Genomic DNA, 25109 nt, shown 5'->3' on the forward strand with positions numbered 1-25109 from the left:
AGTCTAGTCCAAAGTTCTAGTTTTACAATTCCATAATCTTGATTTCAGTATTAGAGTAACTTGGTACCAAACGTTTCACAATAATTTGAAATCTCGTCAAGGAAAAAGCTTAAATCCAGTTGTCCAGTCTGGGTTAAAATCGCCAAAACTCTTTCTATTATCGATTCGAAACTAAGCGTATACTCTGAGCTTCAGACAGCTTTCCAAAACCAATTTGCATTGAAGTTTAATCCCTTTCCGGCGGGGTTAGTAACTGGATGGGAGACGCCAAAAGATGCAACTTGCTGTCATAGTCTAGCGGTTATCGACCAAAATTGTTCAATTTGATGATAAAAGCACGAAACTTGACCACATCACTAATGACCCAAAGACTAACATTTTTTGATATAGGGCCATTCCAAATAAACTTCTGGAGATGAGAACTACGTATGTCAGAAATTAGCCAACATGGAAATGAGGCTGAGAATAAAAATCCTATTTAAACGATAATGTTTGGAGCAATATGTGACAAAAGCTTGCAAACATGAACCACCTAGTCATTTAATAGATTTTAAAATTTATTTAATGCTGTCACGTGATTATCTTCCTTCATATTTATCATAGTATTTGGGTGTCCTGTGGTGAAACGTTAAATATACATGCTTGCAGTGTTTTCTGAAGAGAAATTGCTGTGCCATGAAATGAGCCCTGGGAGCTGGTGGAACTCGGGTTGTGATCGATGTTATCAACCGCAGCAGTAGTGAATAGTTCCCCTCTAAGTTTAGAAGGACACACAACTCCTTCACGCTCATACCTCTCAATGACGCTATTTGTTATTTCGTTAGACACAGAGAGGAACCTGTCGTATGAAATACACATACCTAGGTTATAAAAGGTATCGATGAGAGATCTGTCTCTGGTGGCTCCATGAATTTTCAGAGCTGTATAAATGGGCAGCGGGCATTCTCTTGATCTTATATGATGTGTGCTCCCAGCGGCCTCAGGTCGATCGCGAGGTCTTAAAATACTGTTAAATACAATAAGTTGTGCGATTGAAAGACAGGCCTGTCTATCTTGGTGGTGGGACCTTTGAGAATGATACCAACTAACGTTAGCAAGGAGACTGGAACAGCATTTTTCTGACATTCAGATAGAAAGTTGCCGTTGAAGGAGTTTTTTACTTTCAGGATCTCTCTTCTTACAATACGTGCTGTTCTCGTCAGACACCATGCATCCGAATCCATCTTTTTAACCTTTGAAAGCATCCCACCAGTTTCATGCTGTGGTACCAGTTGAATTTCTCTGCCCTCTGCATGTGCCGTAAGGTCAGGAAATGCTGCTTGCACTCTCTCCTTAAGCCGTGTTGCATTTACCTTTCCACACTCAGCACCTAGCTCTTGTACTTTAGAGGTATAAAATCTCACCAAGTCTGAAAGAGTAAGTACTGCAGGCTCTTCTACTTCAAGACATTCGTCAATATAAGCAAACAGTTCTGCAAATGCAAGCTCATCCACCTGGACTGATGTGTCATCGGCGGGTTTTGAAGCCTTTTGTTTGAAAGGTCTGGCCTGATTATACAAGGCAACCAAGCACTTTGCATGGTACTTTGCCTCGATGGCAATTAAATCACCAACAGACAGTTTAGCAATAAGTTTTCTCTCATTCAGAAGAGCGGCACACTCTCTGACTTTTTTGTCAACATCAAGGGTCGATGCAGAATGAAGATTTTCAGGACTATCGTATTCGTCACAGAAAAAACATTGCCTTTGGGGATTATAACGTTCTACACTAGATCGCCTAGCTTTCACAGGGCTAGAGGGAATTTCTTCTTCTGTTTCATCTATTATTTCCTCTGCTGCAGCTTCAGCTAATTTTCGTTTCTTTGCACGCTCTAGCTTGGTGTTATTATACAGATCTCTACACGATTTATGCCAGGAGGCTTTGTTGTGGAGTAGCGTTTGTTCGAATGCTTCGTTTTCATCTAACGGCAACTCAAAGCTAATCACATTAATTCCGAGCTTCTTGAATTCCTGGGTATTTCTAATAAAGGAAACGTATCCAGCACCAGCATCTTTTCTTTTCGAGTTTGCAGGACACTGTAAACTTTCCCCCGTGGTTTTCTGGCAAATAACGCATCGCTTCCAGTCCATGATTAGCTGAAAATTGAAATTCATTTTTACTTTTCAATTTCAACAGGAAGAAAAACCCGATGAAAATATCCAATTTTAGGCTAACATCTTCTTCTGAGGGTAAAATAATCTATTTCTCATTGATAATGCCAAAAAATAACTTACATTTTACGTGAAATCATTTTGAATGAAATCACTGTAAGTGATGGTGGCTGCCATCTTGAAAACCGTGCGAGTCCTGGGCTCTAGTGCTGAAACAAAACCTTACAGCCCCTAAGCGGGATTCCTGCGGCCATGCTACTTTGTGCTGCGATAATTTTATTATTCTTTGACCTCACCCCGTCATATTTTCCCCCCAAAACACTGGAAACATATATATTCTAACGTTTCACCACAGGAGACCCAAATACTATGATAAATATGAAGGAAGATAATCACGTGACAGCATTAAATAAATTTTAAAATCTATTAAATGACTTGGTGGTTCATGTTTGCAAGCTTTCGCCACATATTGCTCCAAACATTATCGTTTAAATAGGATTTTTATTCTCAGCCTCGTCTCCATGTTGGCTAATTTCTGACATGCGTAGTTCTCATCTCCAGAAGTTTATTTGGAATGGCCCTATATCAAAAAATGTTAGTCTTTGGGTCATTAGTGATGTGGCCAAGTTTCATGCTTTTATCATCAAATTGAACAATTCAGTGTTTTTTTGGTCGATAACAGCTGGACTATCAGGAACATACGACCAAAAATTCTATTTTAATGCCCAAAAATGCGAACTAAGCAAGGTACAGATTTTGTTAGCCTGCCTTACATGTATGCAAAACAAATATTGACGCAAAAGTAAATAAACAATGATATGTAGTTTTTAAGGAGAGCAGAAGGAACTTTTTGGAAGTGTCGATCGAGAATAAGACAATTTGTGAGATGAAGACATCATAAATTTTGTGCCACGAATATAATACAAGTTACCATCAGCGAAAAACATTTCGGGAGATTTTTGTACGTTCAATTTGAGTTCAATTTTTCTATCGTACTTTTGGTCGTACAAGTAAAATCACAAAATCGAAAGTGACATCGATTTTAGCGGCCGCCTGTGATCAAGTTACCTTGCGTGTTTAATACTGACAACTCACGAAACAAAGGATGCATCTGTGACAAAATGACGGCAAGACACCGGTTTTTTGTTAGTTTACTTTTTTTCTTTCAAGTTTTAATACAGTTCGACAAGATACATGTGCGAATTTAACACAAAGATCTCAATCGTTGATGTTAGCCCAGGTGTCAGCTGAAGTTAAGCTCCTCCGAATGTTAGTACTTGGATGGGGGAACGCTTCGAAGTCCCCGATACGGACATCAGTAATTCGTTTTTTTAAAACTTGATTTCATTTTTTATTTTGTTTGGCCGTTGAAAGCTATTTTCTTATTTTCTTTCTACGTCAAAACGGCTGAACAAACCGGTTCCCAAGAAATATTAGAGTATTCGTGCTATGCAAAATACTTCTAATGAAGTATTCGTTCTGTGCAAAATACCGTAATGTTCACAGCGGAACACACAATTATAAGTACGAAGCAAACTCTAGAAATAGCGTAGGAAATTCTTCTTACCTTTAAAGCTTGTCTCAAAGAAAAAACATCATCAATATTTTAATACTGTGTCAATCATGGCCGGCGGAAAGATTCCACAATGAATAATTGCTTTCCTCCTTGCATCAGAACTGCGTCGCGGTGGCCGAGTGGTCTAACGCGCGCACATGATCGCGAAGCGAAGGGCAAGTATATAGTTACTAAATGGGGCAGGAAAGTTCGGATATAACGAAGGGTATAAAAGGAAATTGACCCGATCGGAGCTTATTTCAATATCCGTGGGGTATGCACATTTGTGACTACCAACAAAAAAAAGAAAATTTGACACCAGCCCGGATTTAAGACGTGGTATGCCTTCGGACTCGAATTGCAAACGAGTTTGTCATAACCAGAGGTTCACGACATGAAAAAGGCTGGTATCATTTATTTATCACAATTGACAATTTCAAGATTACAGAAGCAAACGTTCTGTTAAGGGCTGTGTCGGTAATTGTAAAGTCGATTTTTTTGTTATTTTCATCGAAAAATTAAGGAATTTTTTCAAAGCCTTTTTCTTTAATGTTTAATGTTTAAAACCATTGAAATTTCACCGATGTCGACAGTTATCAGCTGAGTTATCCATCTCTCCTTACCCATCATAGCTTTCAAATTTTGTTTACAAAGCTGTCAGATGCTGTCAGTGCACGCTTACACTTGTGGTGGAAAGAAGTTGCATGATCAACATGTCAGCCCAGAAGCCAATGTTTCTCGATTCCCTTTATTTCCTTCAATCTCTCTGGGTTCAGTACTTTGCTAGTAACCACATGTCTTCTCAAGGGGCTATTTATCTAAGACTTCTACCATGGCGCTACAATGATAGACAATACCAAAACAATATCGTGTACTGTTAGACCTTCATATTACGCAAAGACAACTGTCAACATGTCATCCCAGAAGACAATGTTTTTCACTTCCCATTTATTTTCTTCAATCTATCTGGGCTCAGTACTTTGCTAGTAACCACATGTCTTCTCAGGCTATTTACCCAAGACTTCTACCATGCAACTACAATGATAGACAATACCAAAACAATATCGTGCACTGTTAGAGCTACACATTACGCAAGGACAACGTGAATCTCCTGGAAAACAACACACAGCTCAGTTGACATTATGGAATAAATCGCTGTGTTACTTCACTACCACACGTAAGCAATGTGTGTCAATTTTTTTTAAAGAGGACAGGAATTTCTTCTTTCTGACAAATGATTAATTAATAGGCCGGTAGCCAGGTTTTTAACCTCAGAAAAGGATCTGTTTCGTCGTACGAACGTGTGAGGACCTGTGAGCCAAAGGGCCTCTGCTGGTATGGCTTCTGGTATGACTTCTGGTATGACTTCTGGGTGACCCCCCCCCCCCCCCCCCAACTTGAAAAAAATTGCGTGGAACGCTGCACGTACCAGGGTCTAGTTTTATATGCCCTGTCGATGAGAGTTTTAATTAACCCTAATTTGTACTGAAAGGGAAAACTGAAATAATTTGTAAGTAGACCAGTGTAAGTCTTTTTTCGAAAAACAGAAGTGATACAAGAACATTCATTGTTACTTGATCTCTGCTTGGATAATAATACATCTAAGAAAGGCAATTTGCCATCTGTTTCTGTTTTAGTTGATCATCTCAGTTTAGCATTACACTTTTAAAGTTTTAATTTTGTAATGAACCTGTCTGCATTAGCGGAGAAAAAACGTTTTCGTTTGAACTTAAGTATGACACATGTTATTAAAATAAATGGAATGACGAAACGCATTCATTACTGTCGGTGCCAGCTTTTATAGTCGTGCGCTGTATTGTGGTTTTTGTGGAGAGCTTTGAGCCACAGGAGCCGGTGCTGGTATACATAAGGCTCAGACTCGTAACTGATGTTTCACAACAGATCAATACATACAGACACCAAGACGTGACTTCAAACGTGTTTGCAAAAAACAGAGAGATTTCATGGGCAAAACACGCAGTGAACCTCAATTCTTTATCTAAGACGAAAGAAGGAAGACACTATAGGATTCACGGTAAATATGAATATTTTGCATTGTAAATTTGTGCTTATTTTGCTTGCTCTTCCATGTCTTCCATCGCTTAATCCAGATCAAGAGAAACGAAATAATTACCTTGTTATCCTTCTCCAGACTTAAGGCCAGTGGGAAAAAAATTGAAAGAATGAGGAGAGGAAGATGGGGAATGCATTTAGAGCAAACTGTATTCCTGTTGTTATCAGCCGCGTGTTCAAGTTGGAATTAAAAGTCTATAGTCTATCGTAATAATTGTTTCCCGGAGCTCAGTCAAGCCTTTCGCATCGTTTCTATAAACGCGTGCACTGTTGTAATTCTAAAACAAGCAACTGAATTTGACTGAGGATATGGGAAACAACAAGGGCATCTTATTTTATATATTCCGCACCCGGAAGGAAAGAGAGAAACCACGTTTCACTCTGTATGTAGTTTAAACATTCAAAAAGACACTTGCCGGGAGTGTTTGAAACAAATAAGTTAGGGAAGGAAGCAATATCTTTTTTACAATAATTTGTCGTCACGGCACTTATTTGCGCTCGCCATTGGTGGACCTCAAATCAATAGAATAGCAAGACAGTGAATAAGCCACAATGTGCAAGGAAGTTGTGAAGTGAAGCCAAAGACATCCTCCGCTATTCCGTTCGCTAGCAATCATCACTTTTAACGGTAATTCCTTCACTGGATATGAAATGACAAAATTTGGGTACCTGTGCATTCACCCGATATATTCTAAATAATGAAAACGTGGAGCTTTGTTTGATTAAAAACTATACCTGTTTATCTTAACTGGATTTTTCCGATTTTATGGTCCGCCATTACTAACTTTAAATTTTTGAGAGAGCTGGATCGAGGAGAAAATGACTTCAAAGAATCCATAGTTTAAGAATGCAATACGTGTGTACGCGGCTGAATTAATATGCAGCACGAGATTTTCTGGCTTTCAGACTTTTAAACTCGTGCTTTGCGTAAATAATAAGCTCATTTTAAACGGTGAAATTTTAAGCTATTGAGTCAATGACGTCACTTTTCCTAGGATCCATTCCTCTGAGATCCAATAAGCCTTTTCACGGTTAGTTTTTCTCATTTGCATTACAATGTAATCTCGCATGCATGTGAGGCGATTTCGGGCTATTTTGTAGTTTTAACTCGAAATTGCCTCGCACCCACGTTAGATTACATTGTAATGCAAATGAGAAAAACTAACCGTGAAAAGGGCTATTGGTCAGTTTTGAACGTGAGTAATGACGGACTGTGAAATCCAAAACTTACACTCAAAGTAAACAGCCTTTGAATAAAATTTTGTCAGTCAAATGTTAAGCAATCACACTTTCAAAATCTGAAGAAAACAAGAAAGTGATTTTTTTATCATAGTAACACATTAAGCACACTATTGAACAAAGTTGGATCCCACCTGCAACATTGTTGGATATAAATGTTGATGTAGCGGCAAAACAGTATCTAACATTGCTTGATGAAACTGAAACAGATTCAAATTGAAGTTGGCGCTAAATTTGAAAACATGGCGTTAACAATGAAACGAAAACCGCTCGTAGCGTTTATGCTATTGGGGCTGTTGGAGGATGGAAATGCAGATTCAAACAAGGAAAAAGCAAAGAATGGTTAAGAGAACGTGTAGGAAAGGGTATGTTCACTGCAAGATACATCCGCGTTTAGGAGATGATGAGAATGAGCACGAATCAATTTACACAACGCTTTTAAACGCTGTTGAACCATACATCTTCAAACAGAGCGATCATGATAAAGGCGGCTAAACGTGTCCCACAGACATGGCCTTGCTTCGAATTAATAACCGCTGACCAAGGTTTCTGGCTGTTCATCAACAACCACAACTTCCTCTTGTTCCTTGTCCGCCATCATTGTTGTAAATGATGCTAGAAGCCTAGGCTTGAAAATAAGGTGGCGATTCGTGATTGACTAGCAGCGCGAACGTAACTCGATTCAGAGCGGTAAAACACTGCAACATTAATATTGTTGCGCAGAGCACAATTGTTGATCGAAGGAAAAATGTTGGACAAACATCTTCCATCATAGGTGGCTAAACAGTCGAATGATGTTGGTTCGAGCGAAGTTGGAGCGTTGAATCCAACTTCGTTCCGTCGATGGTTTGGTTAGTGCTTTACAGGAACAGGAACTGGAAGTGAATCTGATTCCATGACGAGCTGAATACAATGATGCAGTGGTTTACTGACGATATATTCTGTTCTGTAAAGTAAAAATTAAGTTATTGCAACATCCCTCACACGACAAAATTGGTCAACAGTATTTTAAGCTGAATAGAAGTTTCCCACAACTGAACGTAACTAAAGCAAATAAAGCTGATAGCACTTCGAATCATCACAGAAAGGTTTGATTCATGAAAAGTTTAAAAATGTTGGTTCAAATTGGCTGGATGAAATTGTTAGAAACCTGGAGAAAGTGCCAAATTAGTCTATGTGGAAGTGTACAGAGTAAGACAAAGCCAAAGTTAAACGCAAATGAAAAGAGAGCGAAGCCCTTGTTCATTTTTCGTTAAAAAATTCTCTACTTCATTTGTTCACACGCAAAATTAACTTAGAAGATAAGGGTGTTGTTAGTCAACACAACAACAGATATTTCGACAACTTGTAAAGGGATTTAACCATGCCGTATTCTTTATTTTATCGGCAAAATTGTTTTATTATTGTAAAGCACCAGCACTTAGCTAAAAAGCACAATAAAGTAAAACATGAATGGAAAAGTGTTATTTCAGGCATGCATCAAAAATTGACAAATAGAGTTTGGTGACATCTTTGCTGTGACAGGATTTTTATTGCAGCAAATTTGACTCGCTGAAATGTTTCATCAGCTGCCTCCAATCGGAAGCTAACGATCTGAAGAGGGAAATCTATTGTCATTTATTCAGTCGCTATTTCCTGAGTATTCTATCCATCCTTCACAATTTAAATTGCAAAGTTTTATGAGACACAATGTCAATGTGCAGCCTTCATCAATTTATATGGAGATCAATGTCGTGTTTACGAGGAAAGCATTATATTGTCTTCATTTTCCTCAGACGGGCTCTCCTCGGATCAATCTATGAACAATAATGGTACTGCCATCAAATGACATTTAATCATCTTTTCGTGCAGGAAACGTAGCGAGCAATCTTGCAACAGGAAAGTGACCAGCGAAGAAAAGAAACCTTGTAAGTTTTCACTGAATTAATCACCTCTATAGTTGAATTCACTCTTTATGCAGTGGATGGGTATAAGGAATTTATGGCACAACTGGGCTGCTAAACTATTGCCTGGCAATATAACGGCGAAAGTTATTAACTTCTGTTAAAACAGATGATTTAGTTGGGGTGCCACATAAATTATAAATGTTACCAACACTAGTCAAAGCCGGCCTCCCTGAAAAAAGAAACCGAAAATTAAAACAAAAAGGGAACACTGAATATCTATTAATTGTCTATCAAATTACTTGGTTCTTTTGTTGGATTCGTTCATTTTAAATATGATAAAGTGGACGTCTCATGTTCAGTTTAAAGACCCCGCTTGGTTTCACTATAAATTGAAAAAACTCTCTATGATCCTGAGCCATTTCAATGCCGAAGTTTGACATCAAAAGATATGTTATGCCAGCCGGAATTATCAAGAGTTTTAATATTTACCACATATGATGGACCCTCGTCGCTTGCCCTTTAAAACTTGTCGTACTCTCGGATGTGTGTTTATGACTAGATTTATGAACAACGACATCATCAAAGATAACTAATCATAAGTATGTCACACCTGAAATAAAAAGATGGTATTTTTTTAGGAGAAGGACAAAAGCCATTGAAAAATTGAAAGATTAAATTTACTCGACAGTTTGAGAAGAATCTTTGTTAAAGGGTGTTTTTGATGGAAGCCGCATTTTCGCTGAGTTTTTAGTCGGCTCGTAGATCAAGGATCGTAGTGATAGATTACTTATCAACTGATCGGGCGGTCATTGCAAATTGGTGAGTGGTCGTTTCGCAGCCATTAATCTGCATTCTCTGCATGGGTAAAATTCTACGCTGCCTTATGATTTGCCAGCTTCCACAGTTTTAACTCTCAGAAGGTCAGTCCTGTTTCTGATATGTTGAATGTAACTTCTTCAGTCAGTGCCATGTCAGTTCCCGAGCATCAGAAAATCTAAACGTTATGTACGTCTTACAACCCAGTGGACTGTTTTATAGTATCCTTGATCAGGCTTGATGATCGTAACAGAGTTAATACTAAGCCATGAAGCTTCAAAATACTCCGCAGTAATAAAGTACGAGAACATAACTAGTTCTTAAAGCTGCCTGCCTATAAAGATCTCATAATTAACTCTTTTGTTTGTGAAGAGATTTAAGTTTCACGAGAGCGCAATATCAAAAAATTATTTGATTCTCACCCGCGATCGCCTTGAAGTTGATCTTTGCTAATATTTCACCTAAAATATAAAACCAGTTATGGCACTGACTTCAGTTATAACATAATGCTTAGGTTAGGAGTGGTCAGTAGGATGGCTTTGTTTCCCAAAAAGTCATTTAAACGGCTAGGATGGAACTTGGAAGCGTTTCCAGGTCAACTGAGACAATGTTAACAGAAATCGCAGCTTGTTTATCGGAGCATTAACTTGACATCTCAGCGTCCGTACATGTGCTCTGTACTTCACAATGCAAGTTTTTCCCCACAAACCGTAAACTAAATAAAAGTTAACATTAAATCCAGCTGCCTTCCTTTTTTTCTTCTCCGTGTGTGCTGGGCTGCAATAGAAAGCTCGGCCGGCTAGAATTCTAAATACGACGAAAAAAACGATGTTTTCGTCCTTTTTCACAGTGCTGAAAAAGATACCGCCCTATGCATCTTTTGACATTGAATTCTCGTCTTCAGTTCACGAGTCGACGTTTATTTAGTTCAGGTGTGATATTCTGTTCTGTTGTCAGTTCAGTTTGCAGCCAGTTATCGCGTCTGTCCATGCCGGTCATAAAAATTTAGTTTTATCAAAACGTTTAAGGTAAATAAAGATTTGAGGGTCGACGTTTCAAACTTTTGTTCTTCGTCAGAGAGGATGGCTGATCATGGCTCGAAACATGAGCTTCCCACCGACGTAGCAATACATTTTATCTAGACAATAACCCCTTCATTCTGTCCATAGTCGTTCCAATTTTTCCCTGTTTGTCGTCTCGCTTTCATCAACCAAATTGGTTGCAATCTAAGTAACTACGTTTTCCGGTTCTTTTATCACCCACTTAATCTTGGCAAAAACATTTATTTGCTAACATCATAAAGATGTATCTATTCGGGTGAATGGAGAACTCAAAATTTCACTCTCAAAGATTCAATTGAAGCTTGGAAACCAAATGAAAACATAAAAATTTTGAAATAAAATCTACTGGTCTTTACGAAATAAGAGGAAGGTCACGCCTTATAATCTGCACGCCCTCGTCAACTTTTACGTCATTCTAGTTGACCGCGAGCTATTCGCCAACTAAAAGGATTCGCTGTTAATAGATTAAATTTTCGATTATCCCAGCTGAGTCATCGTTTAAAGAAAGATATCCCTTTATTAAATTCCTTATTGGAGAAATTCAAACATAATTTGGGCATCTTGCTGTCAGTTTTCGCTCAGAGGTACAACGAAATATATTGCTTTAACAGGAAATTATTTTCTAGCATACTAGGACCGACAAAACAAACACAAGGCCATAAAGCACTTTGCATTTTCATATATCATGGTAGAGACGAATAGAATACAGGGCCTTGAAGGACATACGTGATCTATTGATATTGCTATTATAACAACTAATATCAGACACAGTTTAAAAAAATACATCAGTTAGACTACATCACAAAAAAATTCTGTTTATAACCGTGATTAACAGTTATCATGTACTGATGGTCTTTCAGTTAAATCTTAATGGACTGTACTTGAAACAATGGCAATCGATACAAACGACTTGAAGGATTGTTACAACAGGCATTTTGTAGTGAATTTGCTCAACCTCTTTTGAACGAGTATGCATTGTCAGGCAGTTTGTTTGGTTGGCAGGTTTGTTTGGTTGGACGGGAAGGAACTGAATTTTGCGTGTGTGCTTGTGTAAACGGTCAATTTCCTTGTCGCTGGAGTGTTCCCCTATCCTGTCCCTCTCAGTAGCTTTTAATGCTTTCTACGAAAGATTCGTTGCGTTAGATGTGCTCTATCAGGGGGCCGGTTTCAGTGATATAACCAATCTCATTGGTAAATATGACGGGCGCGAAGGCAATAATTGTTTTATTAAATTCCTTAAACTCTAAAAGTTTGGAAGTTCGGAATACGAGCGAAAAAAAGGGAGAAAATCTGAGCGAAGTTGAAAAAAACTCCATGAAGATGCGATGTTGTGTAATACCTCGTGGTCAGACAGACGCAGGCTCGTCACAAAAAACATTTTTTGTCTTTTCGCGTACTTCTAAACGTCGGAATTGATCCAAACTTTCCACAAAAAGGTTTTTTTGTTCTGCTTAGCAACACTTAGCGCAATCAATTGCCATATAAGGTCAACTAAGGTATATGAGTTGATAACCGAGATTGAGTGAACCAATCAGAGCACGAGAAATGCATTAACTGAGGTTGAAAAATGAATAATATTTAATAACCTCGAAACGTTTGGATCTTGATTTAGAAAATTTCGTTTCCCGCCCCGAACGGTAGTTACAGGAAAGATCGTAAATTACAACGTTGTTAAAATAGAAAGTTTCTCGACATTTCGGTAATGCTCCCTTCATCGAGGGAAATATGCATGATGTCGACACGTTGCAAATTAGGAGCAATGCCGAAGCGTTGGACAAGTCAAGATAAGTTCCTATTTTGTCAGCGTTTTAATTAAAATCTTTTATCATTTATCACCAACAATAACGCTGCCCAGGACAAGGCTTGAACATTTCATAATTTTGGCTGACTGAAATGATTGACATCAAAGTCACTTTAAAATACCATGGGATTTATATTGCACACCCAGCGGTGATATCTTTGTCTTTGATGGATTTCGTGTCCAGGAGACTTTTTGATGTCAAGGTGATCAATTTCGGCTGGCACAGCCGGTATTGTTATGCATTGTCAATAAAGAGTCGGTGATTCTTTGATTTCACTGTTTAGACCAGTTAAATATCTTCTTGCAGCGCCGGTGGGTTTATCATGACCAGTGTTTGTATGTGCCGTGCCCAAGGGACTTCGTTATTGTTAGACGGATTAGGAAAACTTTGATGCAACTTCTATTATTTTTCAAGGTTGGCTCGTTGTTTGTTTACACCATTGTAGCAAGATAGCCAGGCATTAAACCGATCATAATAATGAAAGCGCTTAGTGGCGTGCTTGTTTGCAAAGTGTCCTTACGCATTGACACTCTCGCGGTAATTTAAGAGTAGTTTATCGAGGCGTAAAGTGGTCGAAGGGAAAGGAGAACCAGCCTCAAAACTGCCTACGAAACTGCGCAAGAACCTTGTAGCGGAAACTGCTGTTATAAGGCAGATGGTAAAGGACACTAGGGTAATCGCTTTAAGCGAAAGTGATTTTTATCCATAATCAAAAAAAAAGAAATTTGCATAGAACTCTTAAGCACGTTCTGATTCAAAATGTCAACATCAAGTCAGGTACAAGCATATATGCCACGGCGATCCCTCTGAGCAGGTAGGTGAAATCATCGCCAACTACTTGACAAAAAATGTCGTGTTGGACTTCATTTGTGTTAATGAAGAGCCCTTCCGAGGAGTTCTTCGATGATCACGTTTGTGTTCTGTGTATTGCTGGCTGGATTTGTTGTATGACTGGTAAAACGTTAACAGACGTGAAACGATGCCATATTGTTTGAAGACTTCAGAGAAATCGATATTACATTGCTAAGCTAAATTTACGAGGGTGCTTTTAAAAATGCCATTTCACTCAAGGAAGGGAGTCCCTGGTGATGAGTGATATTCTCCAAAGCACCTGTATTTGATCAGAACTCTTGACTGAAGGAGTAAAATTGTCATTGATTCTCGTCGTCAACTGTCATGTTGTTAAATGGAATTCCTTGCCCTCAGAGCATTGAAACCTTCAGAATATGCATGTGTTGAATATATTTTCATTAACATAGAGCGAAAGAAATACGTTAATTGTCAGTCTGATATATGTCATATCGCAGACGTTTCGACTTTTTTTTTTAATTTCAAAGCTTTCAGATTCATTTCTTTTGTGCAATTTATCTGAGAAGGCTCCGCTAACTATAAATTTGCCGCAAAAGCTCAATGATGGGTTACGCGCAAACAGAGCTACATTACACTAACGATTCACACGGCGTTGGTTTGGTTGCACACAAAGCTACTTATCTGTTTTAGTTTGGTTGGTTGTAAAATCCAACGAAGGGTTAGGAAAGCTAAAAATTTGCCAAAATTCAGCACTTTAACTGGTCTCTAATGTTGTTTTGGCAGAATCTGGAAGGGCCATTAGCCGCCGGGCAAATCCGTGAACGACATTCCACGCTGCACCTTTTTCATGTGTCATTGAAGAACATTCCGATTGGATGAGCCTCTGCAAGTCTCGTAGGAAGTGCTTGGGAGAGTATTTATAGGCGAAATACGTCAACATAAACTAAGTTGTAAATCATATCTTGGGAAGTCCTGCAGTTTCTTTTAAGTGTGCGTCATTGAACTCAAAAAGAAAGAGACTAACAGAAGCAGCAAAAGTGTAAGATCTCTGTGCTTTACTAGTCATCACTTATCTCCGTCAAAGACCAAAGGTTGTGACAAACCTGGCCCACTTCAAAGAGGAGTTTACTACGCAAATGAAGGCTATAGTAACCAAGCGACAACAATTATGAATTCACAGTCGTGACATCGGATTAATTGAGGTCGATGCTGTGCAGAGTATAAGAGGATCCTAAAGATCAAGTACTAAAAAGGGTTTAGTGTATGACCATAGAAGTGGCTTGGTGGGAAAAGGGTAGACTTGCCGACGCATATTAATTTAGCAGCGAAGTTGGCATCACGGACTCTAAAATGGCCGCATTAGCCATGCAAAACGATACCGATGCCATAGGAAGAGAAGGTTCATCCCGGATACTGGAGACTCCACAAGGAAAGGCCCAGCTATGTGTTTATGTATTAACGTTTCTCCTGGGATCCGTTGGCAATGTCTTGGTGCTGTTGGTGGTCCGAGCCAAGAAACACAGGACTGTCAATGACTTGTTTATTGCAAACCTGGCCATTTCGGACCTTCTTATGATCAGTTTCCTTCCAGTGTATTTCGTTAAAATGTTCATCAAATTTCACCACTCGACGGCATTCTGTAAGACCATTTCACCAATGGTCACAGTCACGTTTTTCGTCAGTGTGTTCACTTTGACCTCGATGGCAGTCCATCGGTGCTATGTCATCACAAATCCATTTAAGCCCGTGATGCGCAGATGGAAGATTGTCATCTGGTTAATTGGCTTGTGGATCGCTTCCTTCTTGGCTGTTCTTCCACTTGTAATTGTTGCTAAAGGTGGCTTTGGAACCGAATGCAAAGAAACATGGGACTTCAACACCGGAGCCAAAGTCTACACCGTTTGTCTCTTTGTGCTGCAGTATTCTCTTCCTTTAATCATCATCACTGCAGCGTACATCCGGATCGCGGTAGACCTACTTAAATCCAGCACGGAGAGATACGGTCCAGGCAAAATCCTCAATGAAAATCACAGGTGCGAAGACAACGGGCCTTTTCGCACTAACGTCTGCCATGAAGACATTCAGGTTTTAAAAACGGTGGCGGTGATCGTCCTTGTATTTGCGATTTGCTTGCTGCCTATCCAACTTTCTTGGATGATGGGGCATTTCGGCGGTGAAAGAGAGCAACGTATTTCAAAGAACGTCTTTACCAAGTTCGATTTTCTCCTCTCCATTTTTCACAGTTGTCTCAACCCACTTGTTTATGGAACACTCACACGACGTTTCAGGAGAGGGTACGTCAAATATCTTGTCCGAATGTGCCCTTGTCTCAGCAAGGTTTTTAACTTCCATAGCATCGGTTCACCGTCGCACGATAATTCTTTTCGTCGGCACCATGGAACATTCGCTGTTGGAAACGAAAATGACAAATTCTCATTGGCTCTTAATGACCCTAATTATCACAACTCTGGGAATCAAACCAAAACCACACCAAAGAATATTTAAAGTCACAGATGATTCACAGTGTGGCTCATTAAACAAACAGTTGTCTCCACGTGGCAAAACATTTGCGGCATACAGGACAAGTCAGGAAGAACAAGCCACCAGAGTTTATGGCGGGGAAGAGGTGGCTGGTAAATTCTACTTATGCAAAGTAATAAGATTTTTCCCTATCGCTGGCTCCACGAATGTCTAAACAACACAAAATTCTTGAAGAATTTATCTTTCCCTTAGTTCTGTTTAACTCCCAAAAGAAAGTGCGGCTTGCTTGAATTTCTTCTCGTTGCCTAGTGCTTTTTTTTATGAGGCTTTTCATTTACGTAATCGCCCTAGCCTCCCCTCCCCATGGGATCCTCTGTCTGTTAGAAGCGTTTCCAAGAATCAACATTAGTGTATTATTGAACGGAAAGCATTTCATTACCACGAACAAGCATGTATGAATTTATTTTCCCGGCACTGTATCAACCATACAGTGTGGCCACAATTTTAACAATACTTGATTCCCAGCCAGGCTTTGGTACACTTGGTGTATCTCATTTATTCCTTTGTCTTGGAAATATACAACGACTATTTGCGTTCCCTTTAAAAAAATAGTGTCGCATGTCAAAAAAGGAGAAAAAATTTCTACGTTATTCTATATGTTCATTTCTTAGTGCAAGAGCTTAGAACGTAAAATAGACTAAATTTCAACAAGCTTTAAAAATTAATATGTATAAATGTTATTATAAAGGACCGGAAATTCGATATTTATGTTGATTGAAAAATGGGATATTTACCAAGGAGATGTTGCTCGTTTTCAACTTGACTTGTTCCGAGTGCTGACAGGTTCTCAGGTGCTTATGGAGTTTTACGAGACGAATGCAATGCGTTTTCCAAAAATTCGAGGGGGAGTATTCAAGTTTTATTGCTTGCCACTAGATTCTATTCTCTTCTGCTCAAGTTAAAATATACGATTTGTAAAATTGTGAGACAAATCTGTCGACTGTCTTTTTCTCACTTTTAAATTTCTCTTGCGAGATCCTATAAAAAGTTAGATTTTCCTTAAGCATTTCTATTATAGATTAATTTGCTAAAATAGCTACAAAATTTCAACATTTTATATTGCTCAAAGGGACCAAGAAAAAGAAACTTAATGATCGAATCAATTTGCTAACATCAAGTTAATGATCAGAGGCATTGTGCGGTAAGTAGTTTCAACACCTTGCAAGAGAAACTTGAGACATTCACACTCAATACTCACTTGAAGAACTCGAGGCCATTTTTAAAATAAGCAATTTGAAATGAGTGGAAAAAGGTAATGTTACATTACAGGCCGCGGTTAAAGCACTGAATTTGTTGTCACCTTTCCATCCGTGGGTCTCAGTTAAATGGATTACACTGACTACATCCGATACAAAATAAAGATGTTCTTCTTTGTGTAAAATGTGGTCTGTTGATAAAGCATACCAATTACATTAGAGGTCGAAAACCGAAGGGGTCAACCTCGTTCCCAGGGTCTCTCTTGTAACCTGTTACAAGAGAGACCCTGGGAACGAGGTTGCCAAAAGGGCAATGTCACGCAAAATGATGTAATTTCGTGACACCCAAAATGCCAAAAAAATTGAGTGAAACATTGCAATAACCACTTAAAATTGTTGAACAACATAAACGAAAAACAGCAAAAGGAAAGAGACCATGGATAGACACAAATCCAGAATCATCTTTGTGATATAACGATAATTTTATCATTTTACTGACGGAATTCTACATTACCATTTTCAAGTTTTAACTCGTTAGCCACAGATTTCCTCAAAACACCCTAAAGTAACGTGACATAGCCCCCTTAAAAATTTTTTGCTTCGTCGGTGGGCGAGTGAAACACCGTAGTTTTTTTTAGTCAAACAAGTCAATAAAGTAATTTAACCACCGTCAAAAAAGATCGGATTTGCGAGCTAACATTTCAACGTTAGCCTTTCGTCAGAGCGAAATCCCACAATTCGCCCTGACGAAAGGCCAACGGGCGAAACGGCGACCCGCAAATCTTTCTTACGATGATTAATTTACCTTTACCATTTCATAAAACCAAATTTTTGCAGATAGGCGTTTGTTGCTCTTAGAACAATTCAGATACTCTGAACAAACAACTTGACTCAACAAACGACTCGATTCACCATGGAGTTATCCAGGATTTGAACTCGGGCTAAATTGATGACAAATAAATGCTCTCTCATTGGTTTTGCTTCAACAATGCTTCTCAATGATCATGATCGCGCTGTAAGAGACAAAACCATCACCCACCAAAAAAGTAATTAACCTTACCATGTAGGGTACGTTTTCTCACAGTAATGCAGATTAGTCTCACTACTTGGGGGTATAAGTTCTGATAATTATTATTATATGATCTAAAAACTGTTTTTCGGTCTTTCGTGGAATCAAAGGAGAAAATTTTCTCAATTTTGCTTCTGTCAAGCAATGGTTGGGTTTTCTTAGGAATAAAGGCTTCAAAAGTTTTTTTTGAGGGGAAAAAAAGAGAAAACGGCCTCGCGAAATCTGGAGTTGAGTGATAGACTCTCTAAGAGTCCAAAAAGAAAATCGATGCAATATGCAAAACATTCTCAATGCATAAATCAAAAACAGCTGCACCAGTAAACATGAAACATGGCACAATAGGGTGCAATGGTAAATTGCAAAAGAAGACATGACTATCGCCTATTGTCCATCGGGTAAACACAGTCTCCAGTGATGTTTAATTCACGGCTTATGCAAGCAAACGCAACAAGACGTTACACCATATAACTTCTTACCATGTTCTTTCAGCCACTGAGTTACCGTGACTTCACTTTTATTGGCCACTTTCCGACGCAGGAGGAAAAAGAGAAATTCCGAGCTCATTCAGTATCACGTCTTAGCAAGATACATGCCAGGGCAAATCCTCGATGCCTCGAGGGGATATTTATTTGATTTCCCGTTCCTACTTAGGTTAATTTTAATCAGGATTTTACATCGCAGCTGGAATAAACTACAGATATTTACAAGCACACGTATCCAATTATGAATTTCTCTAAATTCAGAGGTCCTCAGTTATTCGGGCACGCTTTCATCTCACCGCCGATTCTTCCTCAGCCTAATTAATAGCATTGCAGCAATCTTTTTTCGAGAGAATGACTTGTAATACCGTTATCAGGAGAATTCAGTTGCTCCGGTACAACTACTACAATGAAGTTATTCTCGTTTGAGAAAATTTGCACTGGTCATACCAGTGTCATATCATGTCAACAGTCCCATATTTAAAAAAAAAAGTGTCCTGATAATCGATAAACGTTCGAGATATTCTTCCCTAAGCCACCTGGTTCAGTTGGTTATTTGATGCACAAAAACATCCGGCTTAGGTCACTGAAACCCTCGAAAGCTTCAGTCTGCTTATGCTCGATTTACTGGGCTGGTTCGTCTTCAGAGATCTCGCCTAACCGCAAATCCTTTATGAAAAACTTTTTGTTCAACTGAGGCCGGAGGCGGGCTGACCCAGTAACCTAGATTTCGATTTCTGAGAAGGAATATATTGGCCGCGTAGCACTCACATTTCAACAGAATCATTGAACAGTCTAACCCACAGGTGGATTACCACTTTAATTTACACACTGGGTTTTCTGATGCTTAGATACCGGTCACTGTTTGGGATATCAGCACAGAGAATCCCACTTGTTTTGTTGAACACAACATTTATTTCAGCTTTGATTAATGAGCCACCGAAGACACAGTCGGTACAATTCCCGAGGAACGAACGAACGGTAAAAACAAATTTTTCTGACTTCCGGATCTGAGTAAATTTTTTCTTCTGAACAAAGCGGATCAACACAAATTCGTGCGCCATGTGCTCTAATCACGTGCTCAAAAAATTAAACAGGGCACCGATTGGCCCAAACAATCACCCTGACGGAAAATATGAAGAAGCATACGCCGTGTTTTCGCAGTGTCTAATTTTTATTTTACTTTTTGCCTGTAACTGAGTTCAAAATAATTTCTTGTAACGCATAGCGTTAAGGTACAAGGGTTTTGGGATTCCTAGAAGCAATAAAAGCTGGAGAGGTATATATTTTGGTTGCTGAGCGTTTCGGTGCAGTAGTGTAGCAGCTCTCGTAACCTAGTGTTATTGTTTGGTACTGTAAGCTGCTTCTACTTTTTTTTAAGTGTAACTCATTGTTTTAATTGTTTAGTCATTGGTTTTGGGCTAGGGTAGCAAGCCAATCACATTATACTTTACGAGAGCTGCTGCATCACCCTTTCGGTAGCTTGTAAATTAATGACTGACAAGCCATCTAACCACTAAGAAAAGACTCTTTCTACTTGACTTATGAGTCACCGAGGCACTTTTAACCTGCCAAATATGTTCTGTATTCTATAGTTTAGCCCTTGTTTAGGAATTGTCTCGAAATTAGCCCTGTATAGCGGACGTATTTTATTTGCTAGTCTCTAGTATTTTTGAAAACGTATATTCTACTAGAATAAATAAGTCCTCGATAAGATTTAATTGTATCGCGTTGCGTCCATAACAATAGCCGCAAAGAAACTGTCTTTTAGTTTGAGTTCCGCGGCATGCATGCCATCCATGATCGCGGTGCTGACTAAAGCGTAGCTCACTTTCTTATGGCGGTTCCAATCTTTCCTTGCCAAATGTATTCTTACTGAACCGCTCACATGAAACATTTTCTTTCTTGTTTACAGTATATCATGTTTAACAACGTGAACTCCATCAAAGTACATGAATAAGAGAAACTACTGAATGTTAATCGCAAATATTTGGGAGGATGAGTGTGGCGTCTCGGACCTTGAAAAAAGGTTTCTCTGCATGGCATTCAGGGTATGTTTTTCGCTGCCCACACCGAGCCCACAAAGGAAAAATTTGCTTAACACCCAATAGCCTAAGTGACTTTCAGTACAAATAACCCGCTGGTGAATACCATGTGGTGGTGATTTCTCGATCCAACTGCAAGTTGTAATATAATGTGATCGGTAGACTCAGATCACGTTGAAATTCTGGTTTATCCAACGAGTCGGTAAAGGTCGGTTAGGCCACTTCCCACATATTAAAATCCATCTCACTTGAAAGAGAGGTTTAGAGAACAAAGACAAAGGAAAGTGGATGATATACTAATATCTGTCACATTCATTGAAACTTGTTTCTATTGTTTTTGTCCACTCTGGCTCACTATCAAGCTGAATATTGATATTTCGAAAATGGCCTATTGCTACGCAACTCGAAAAGATTAAATAGCGGACGTTTCGTCAGAGCAAAGCGAAATTCTCATTCAAATGAGCACAATACGGCGTGAAGTTTTTTTTCCGGGAGACGGAGGGAAGTTCGCAATGTCAGGCCGGGAACACGAGAATCGTGTACTGGCTGAACCCTTTTCCCTGACTGGACAAAGCATTTTCGTGATGACACAGATAACAGAGCTGGTGGCTGCAGTTACGCTTGGAAGATCGAGTCAAGACTTATCAACCAGATTTGGGGAATCTGTATCAACCAGATTTCCAAGGAAGCTCCCAATGTCAGGGAAATCGCAAAAGCTGCAGCGGATGGAGTGGAATGAACCCTCCCAACCTCTACTGGACCTCTTCATTCTGTGATGACACGGACAATCGCTCAGGATGATGATCATATCGTTGGTACCTAGATTGTACCTCCAAAAGAAAGGCTATTTCTTGTTCATGGAACAAACCAAGAAAGTTTTCCAATTTTTTTTTGTCTTGGATTTTAAGTAAAGAGGTCACACCTGTCGATCGCAAAAAAGTATGTAAAAAGACCAAATATTTCCAGAGATATTAGTAAAATACTTTTCCCCGGAAGTAGGAATTCCTTTTTTATTGACAGCATATGTAGACAGACTTTCGGGGCGCTTTTCGCGGGAAACATCAAATAATTCTCGTTGAGGTATTTGTATATAAAAGCATCATATTTTACTTTTTGTGTCATTAAATCGTACTTAAAAAAAGTATTAAGCATTGAAGACCCACAAGCCTCGTGAATATCCGAGGTCTGACACTAGCAATAGGAAAAAGAGAGTATAGCGGAAGGATCATATTAGCAGAACTGGCCTTCAGACTCCTCTAACGAAGCATATCAGCGAACAGTATTCTCACCAGGCCGCACCCTTGCGGGATTCCCGCAAGAAAAATAAAAATGGCGCATTATCATGAGCCACCAGTGCAAATACGTCCACTGGGCGCACAAGGATGCTACGAGCGAAACAGATTTTTAGAGTAAGTTAGCAGTCTTTTAATGGTTCCAGCGAATACTCCAGTTTTTTGCTTCTTCAACTGAATGAAAACAGATTATCAAAGTATTCAATGCTCTTCAAAGCCTTCATTTTTATTGACTTTTGCCTTCGTCACACGAGTGTTACGGAATTTTGTTAGAGACAGCACGTCACCCAAGCCAAAATCAACGGAGCAAAAGGTTCCAATGCACGCAAAGTTGACCATTTGTGGGTTTGTAGCACTGATATACACTGTTTAAGCCTACGCACTTGTTCAAGAATGGTTAGCTTTTATAAAATGTTTGTTTTTCTTCATTTTTCTTCAGTGTGATGTAAGCCACCCGTCATGTAATTTTCATGAAATTTTGAGGAAACAAGTCGTGGGTGACGCGCTGTCCCTAATGGCATGTAGTGTTGCGCAGCTTCGACATCTTTGCCGCCATATTGGATCTGGTGGTTACTTTGTGTAACCAGATAATTTAGAGTGCGGATTCATGTTATTCGTCGTGGCACGGAGAAAATTAGATTCTTTCGTTTGCTCTAAAGTACCATGGATTTAAGTGTAGAAGATCATCGAAACGTTCGCTGGTTAAGAGGACAATGAAGAGGGCAACGAAGCATGCAAGCAAGATCAAAAAGCCATTTCATTGAAGAAAGACCATGTTTTTCAGAGTGAATGCATGGCGATCAAAATACGCATAGCTTGCCTATGATGCCGACAAAAAGATCACGACCTGTAAGATCTGTCTCGAGGCAAACAACTTTAAAAATGCATTTACAATATTGTCAAAGGGCCACCATTTCAAGAGTTTCAATTTCAACGTGCGTTGATGAAATGGACAGAGATATCACCAAGGATTTTTCCACTCTAGTCGTGGAGCGTATGCGCAAGTCAGCTTTGTCCCGCTTAAACTCCTGCAGGGTCCCTATTTTTAGGAAAGGGGACCCCGGGGGGGGGACCCTGGACGGGACCCTGGGAGGGACCCAGGGAGGGACACGGGAAATACAATGTAAACGATTCACATAACCAGCCCGCTTTCCGATATCATTGATATCGCCGTTGCCATTTATTTGCGATGGGCTTTACGCACATCCCACATTGTGCTTTTGTTGAAAGCTTTTGCTTTGGTCCTCGTCCACTTTTTCTCTGCTGCTGCGTTTGATGAGATCGATGTGCGCGGCCTTTTTCTGTTTAGAATGAACACCGATCGGCTCGGAAAACATGTGTCACAATGAAGCTAGAGGAAAGCTAAAACTTGTGAGAGATCGACAACTGTGACCGGAGAAAAAGTGGGTCTTCTGATTGGCCAATTATGGTGAAAGTGTTAGGACATTAATTTTTGTCTTAAAGATAACAATGTAAAGATTTCAACTTAAATACACTTTGCTTGATTGCAATCAAATTTTGACTGTAGCTAGATAAACCTATTTCCGACAAACCAGGTTTTGGGATTTTACAATGATTTCTTTTCCATGACAGCCTTTTCCTCGCGGTTGCCTAAAGTTCTTAGTTAGCGCTTTTTTCGTAGTGCTCTGTAACTTTTGAATTTGATCGAATCAAGGAAAGCCCCGACAAGATCTTTTGTGGGTGACATACTTAATGAAAGAAATTAATTGCCCAAATATGAAATTCCCATTGAATTGGAATTTGTACCTTCGCGTTTCAACCTCAAGAAAAACAAAGCATTTTCTTTAATATAATAAATAAAATATTTAATACAAGGGTTGAAATATCTGCGCCGTAATCGGAAAGCGCTGCATCCATTTCACTGAAGACACCCCTTAACTGAATACGGTAACCTTAACAAAGTATCTTGTTTTGGTCTCAATTAATTGCGCGCATTTACGAAAATGGAGTGGTTTTCAATTGAGTGTCGAAAGTAATTAACAAATTGCTTTGTTTATGATTAGTTCACTCATTGATTGGTTCAAAGTTCTCGCGCCACTTTTTCAACCAATCAGAAGTGGAACCAAAACCAATAGTGGCTCGCGCGTGCACATTTTCCCGCGCCCTGTGTCGGCTACGTGTAATTACTTGGGGTTTTGATGGGTTTACCGGATTGTCTGCGTTTTTTCTAATTGGCTGAAGTAATTACTTTGGTATGGGGTTTACGACACTCGATTGAAACTTGCTCTGAATTGAATTCTTAATTTTGAAAAATTGAAATATTTTACCAGTCAGTTAATATGAAGACTCCATCCAATTCAAAAAGGAATTACAAACTAAATTTTTGGGGATTATTTGGTGCCATTCGGTAGTTTTGACACGTTGTGTGACCGCTAAAAAGCCCCCCAAAAAACACCAAATACCTTTCGTGAAACCGATTGCTACGACGATATGAAAGCTGTAACAGGTACTAATGGCTTAAATAGAAATCAGCACTTAACCTTGCGCGAATGCAGGCGATCTAGAGTAAAAGTTATTTTGTGTACCTCCGATTTCGGGAAACGAACGTAGAGAACACAAAAAGTGACAATGAGCATGGCATGTAGCATCATAACATGTGAATGACGTAGAATGAACACGTGGCCTCTAAAACATGCCGTTATATTCCAAAAATTTACACTTTCCAGACCTTACAGAAACTAGCCAATAATAACAAACGTTACAATTTGTGGATACGAGGGAAAACAAACGGACCCCATTTTACAACGTGGGATGCCCCCTGCAGGGCAGACCACGTTCTATGGAACTGTTTCTAATTCACGATTTGGAAATTACTTTATCAATTACAGGGGATTGCATTTTGTCATAGATATACCTCCACAGAAGTGCGACATGAAGTGTTGTCTGCCGGCAGTACAAGCGCTCGTGTCTCATAGAAAAAGTTTTTTTCACTCCAACATACTCTCTGTAATTTTAAAGAACGACGACTTTAAAGTCAAATGACGGTAAAAAGGAAGAAAAGTAGTTTATTTTTGACAACTGGGGATACAAATTAACAGTCGACCAGTAAAGTTCCCTTCACCAAACTACCTGAA

At 39.2% G+C, this 25109-nt stretch overlaps 1 protein-coding gene across 7 annotated transcripts in view; it reads left to right on the forward strand.

The window, feature by feature from the left end:
- The window catches only part of LOC138044001 (transmembrane protein 53-like), a 28137-nt gene extending 10823 nt beyond the window's left edge, over positions 1 to 17314 (forward strand). The window contains exons 4-6 of one of the 7 annotated variants that reach the window (XR_011131378.1): positions 5608 to 5740; positions 8869 to 8924; positions 14176 to 14738. Coding sequence is in view for 6 of the 7 variants with exons in the window: in XM_068890572.1 (XP_068746673.1) it covers positions 14743 to 15897 (1155 nt within the window). In the remaining variant the exon portion in view is untranslated. Of the gene's footprint in view, positions 1 to 5607; positions 5741 to 5857; positions 6084 to 8868; positions 8925 to 12934; positions 12997 to 14175 lie in introns of those variants that run through there. The other 6 variants (XM_068890574.1, XM_068890575.1, XM_068890572.1 and 3 more) reach the window with 6 other exon arrangements.
- Positions 17315 to 25109: the final 7795 nt, after the last annotated feature.

This window comes from Montipora capricornis, chromosome 3, assembly GCF_036669925.1.
Source record: "Montipora capricornis isolate CH-2021 chromosome 3, ASM3666992v2, whole genome shotgun sequence".
Lineage (NCBI taxonomy): Eukaryota > Metazoa > Cnidaria > Anthozoa > Scleractinia > Acroporidae > Montipora > Montipora capricornis.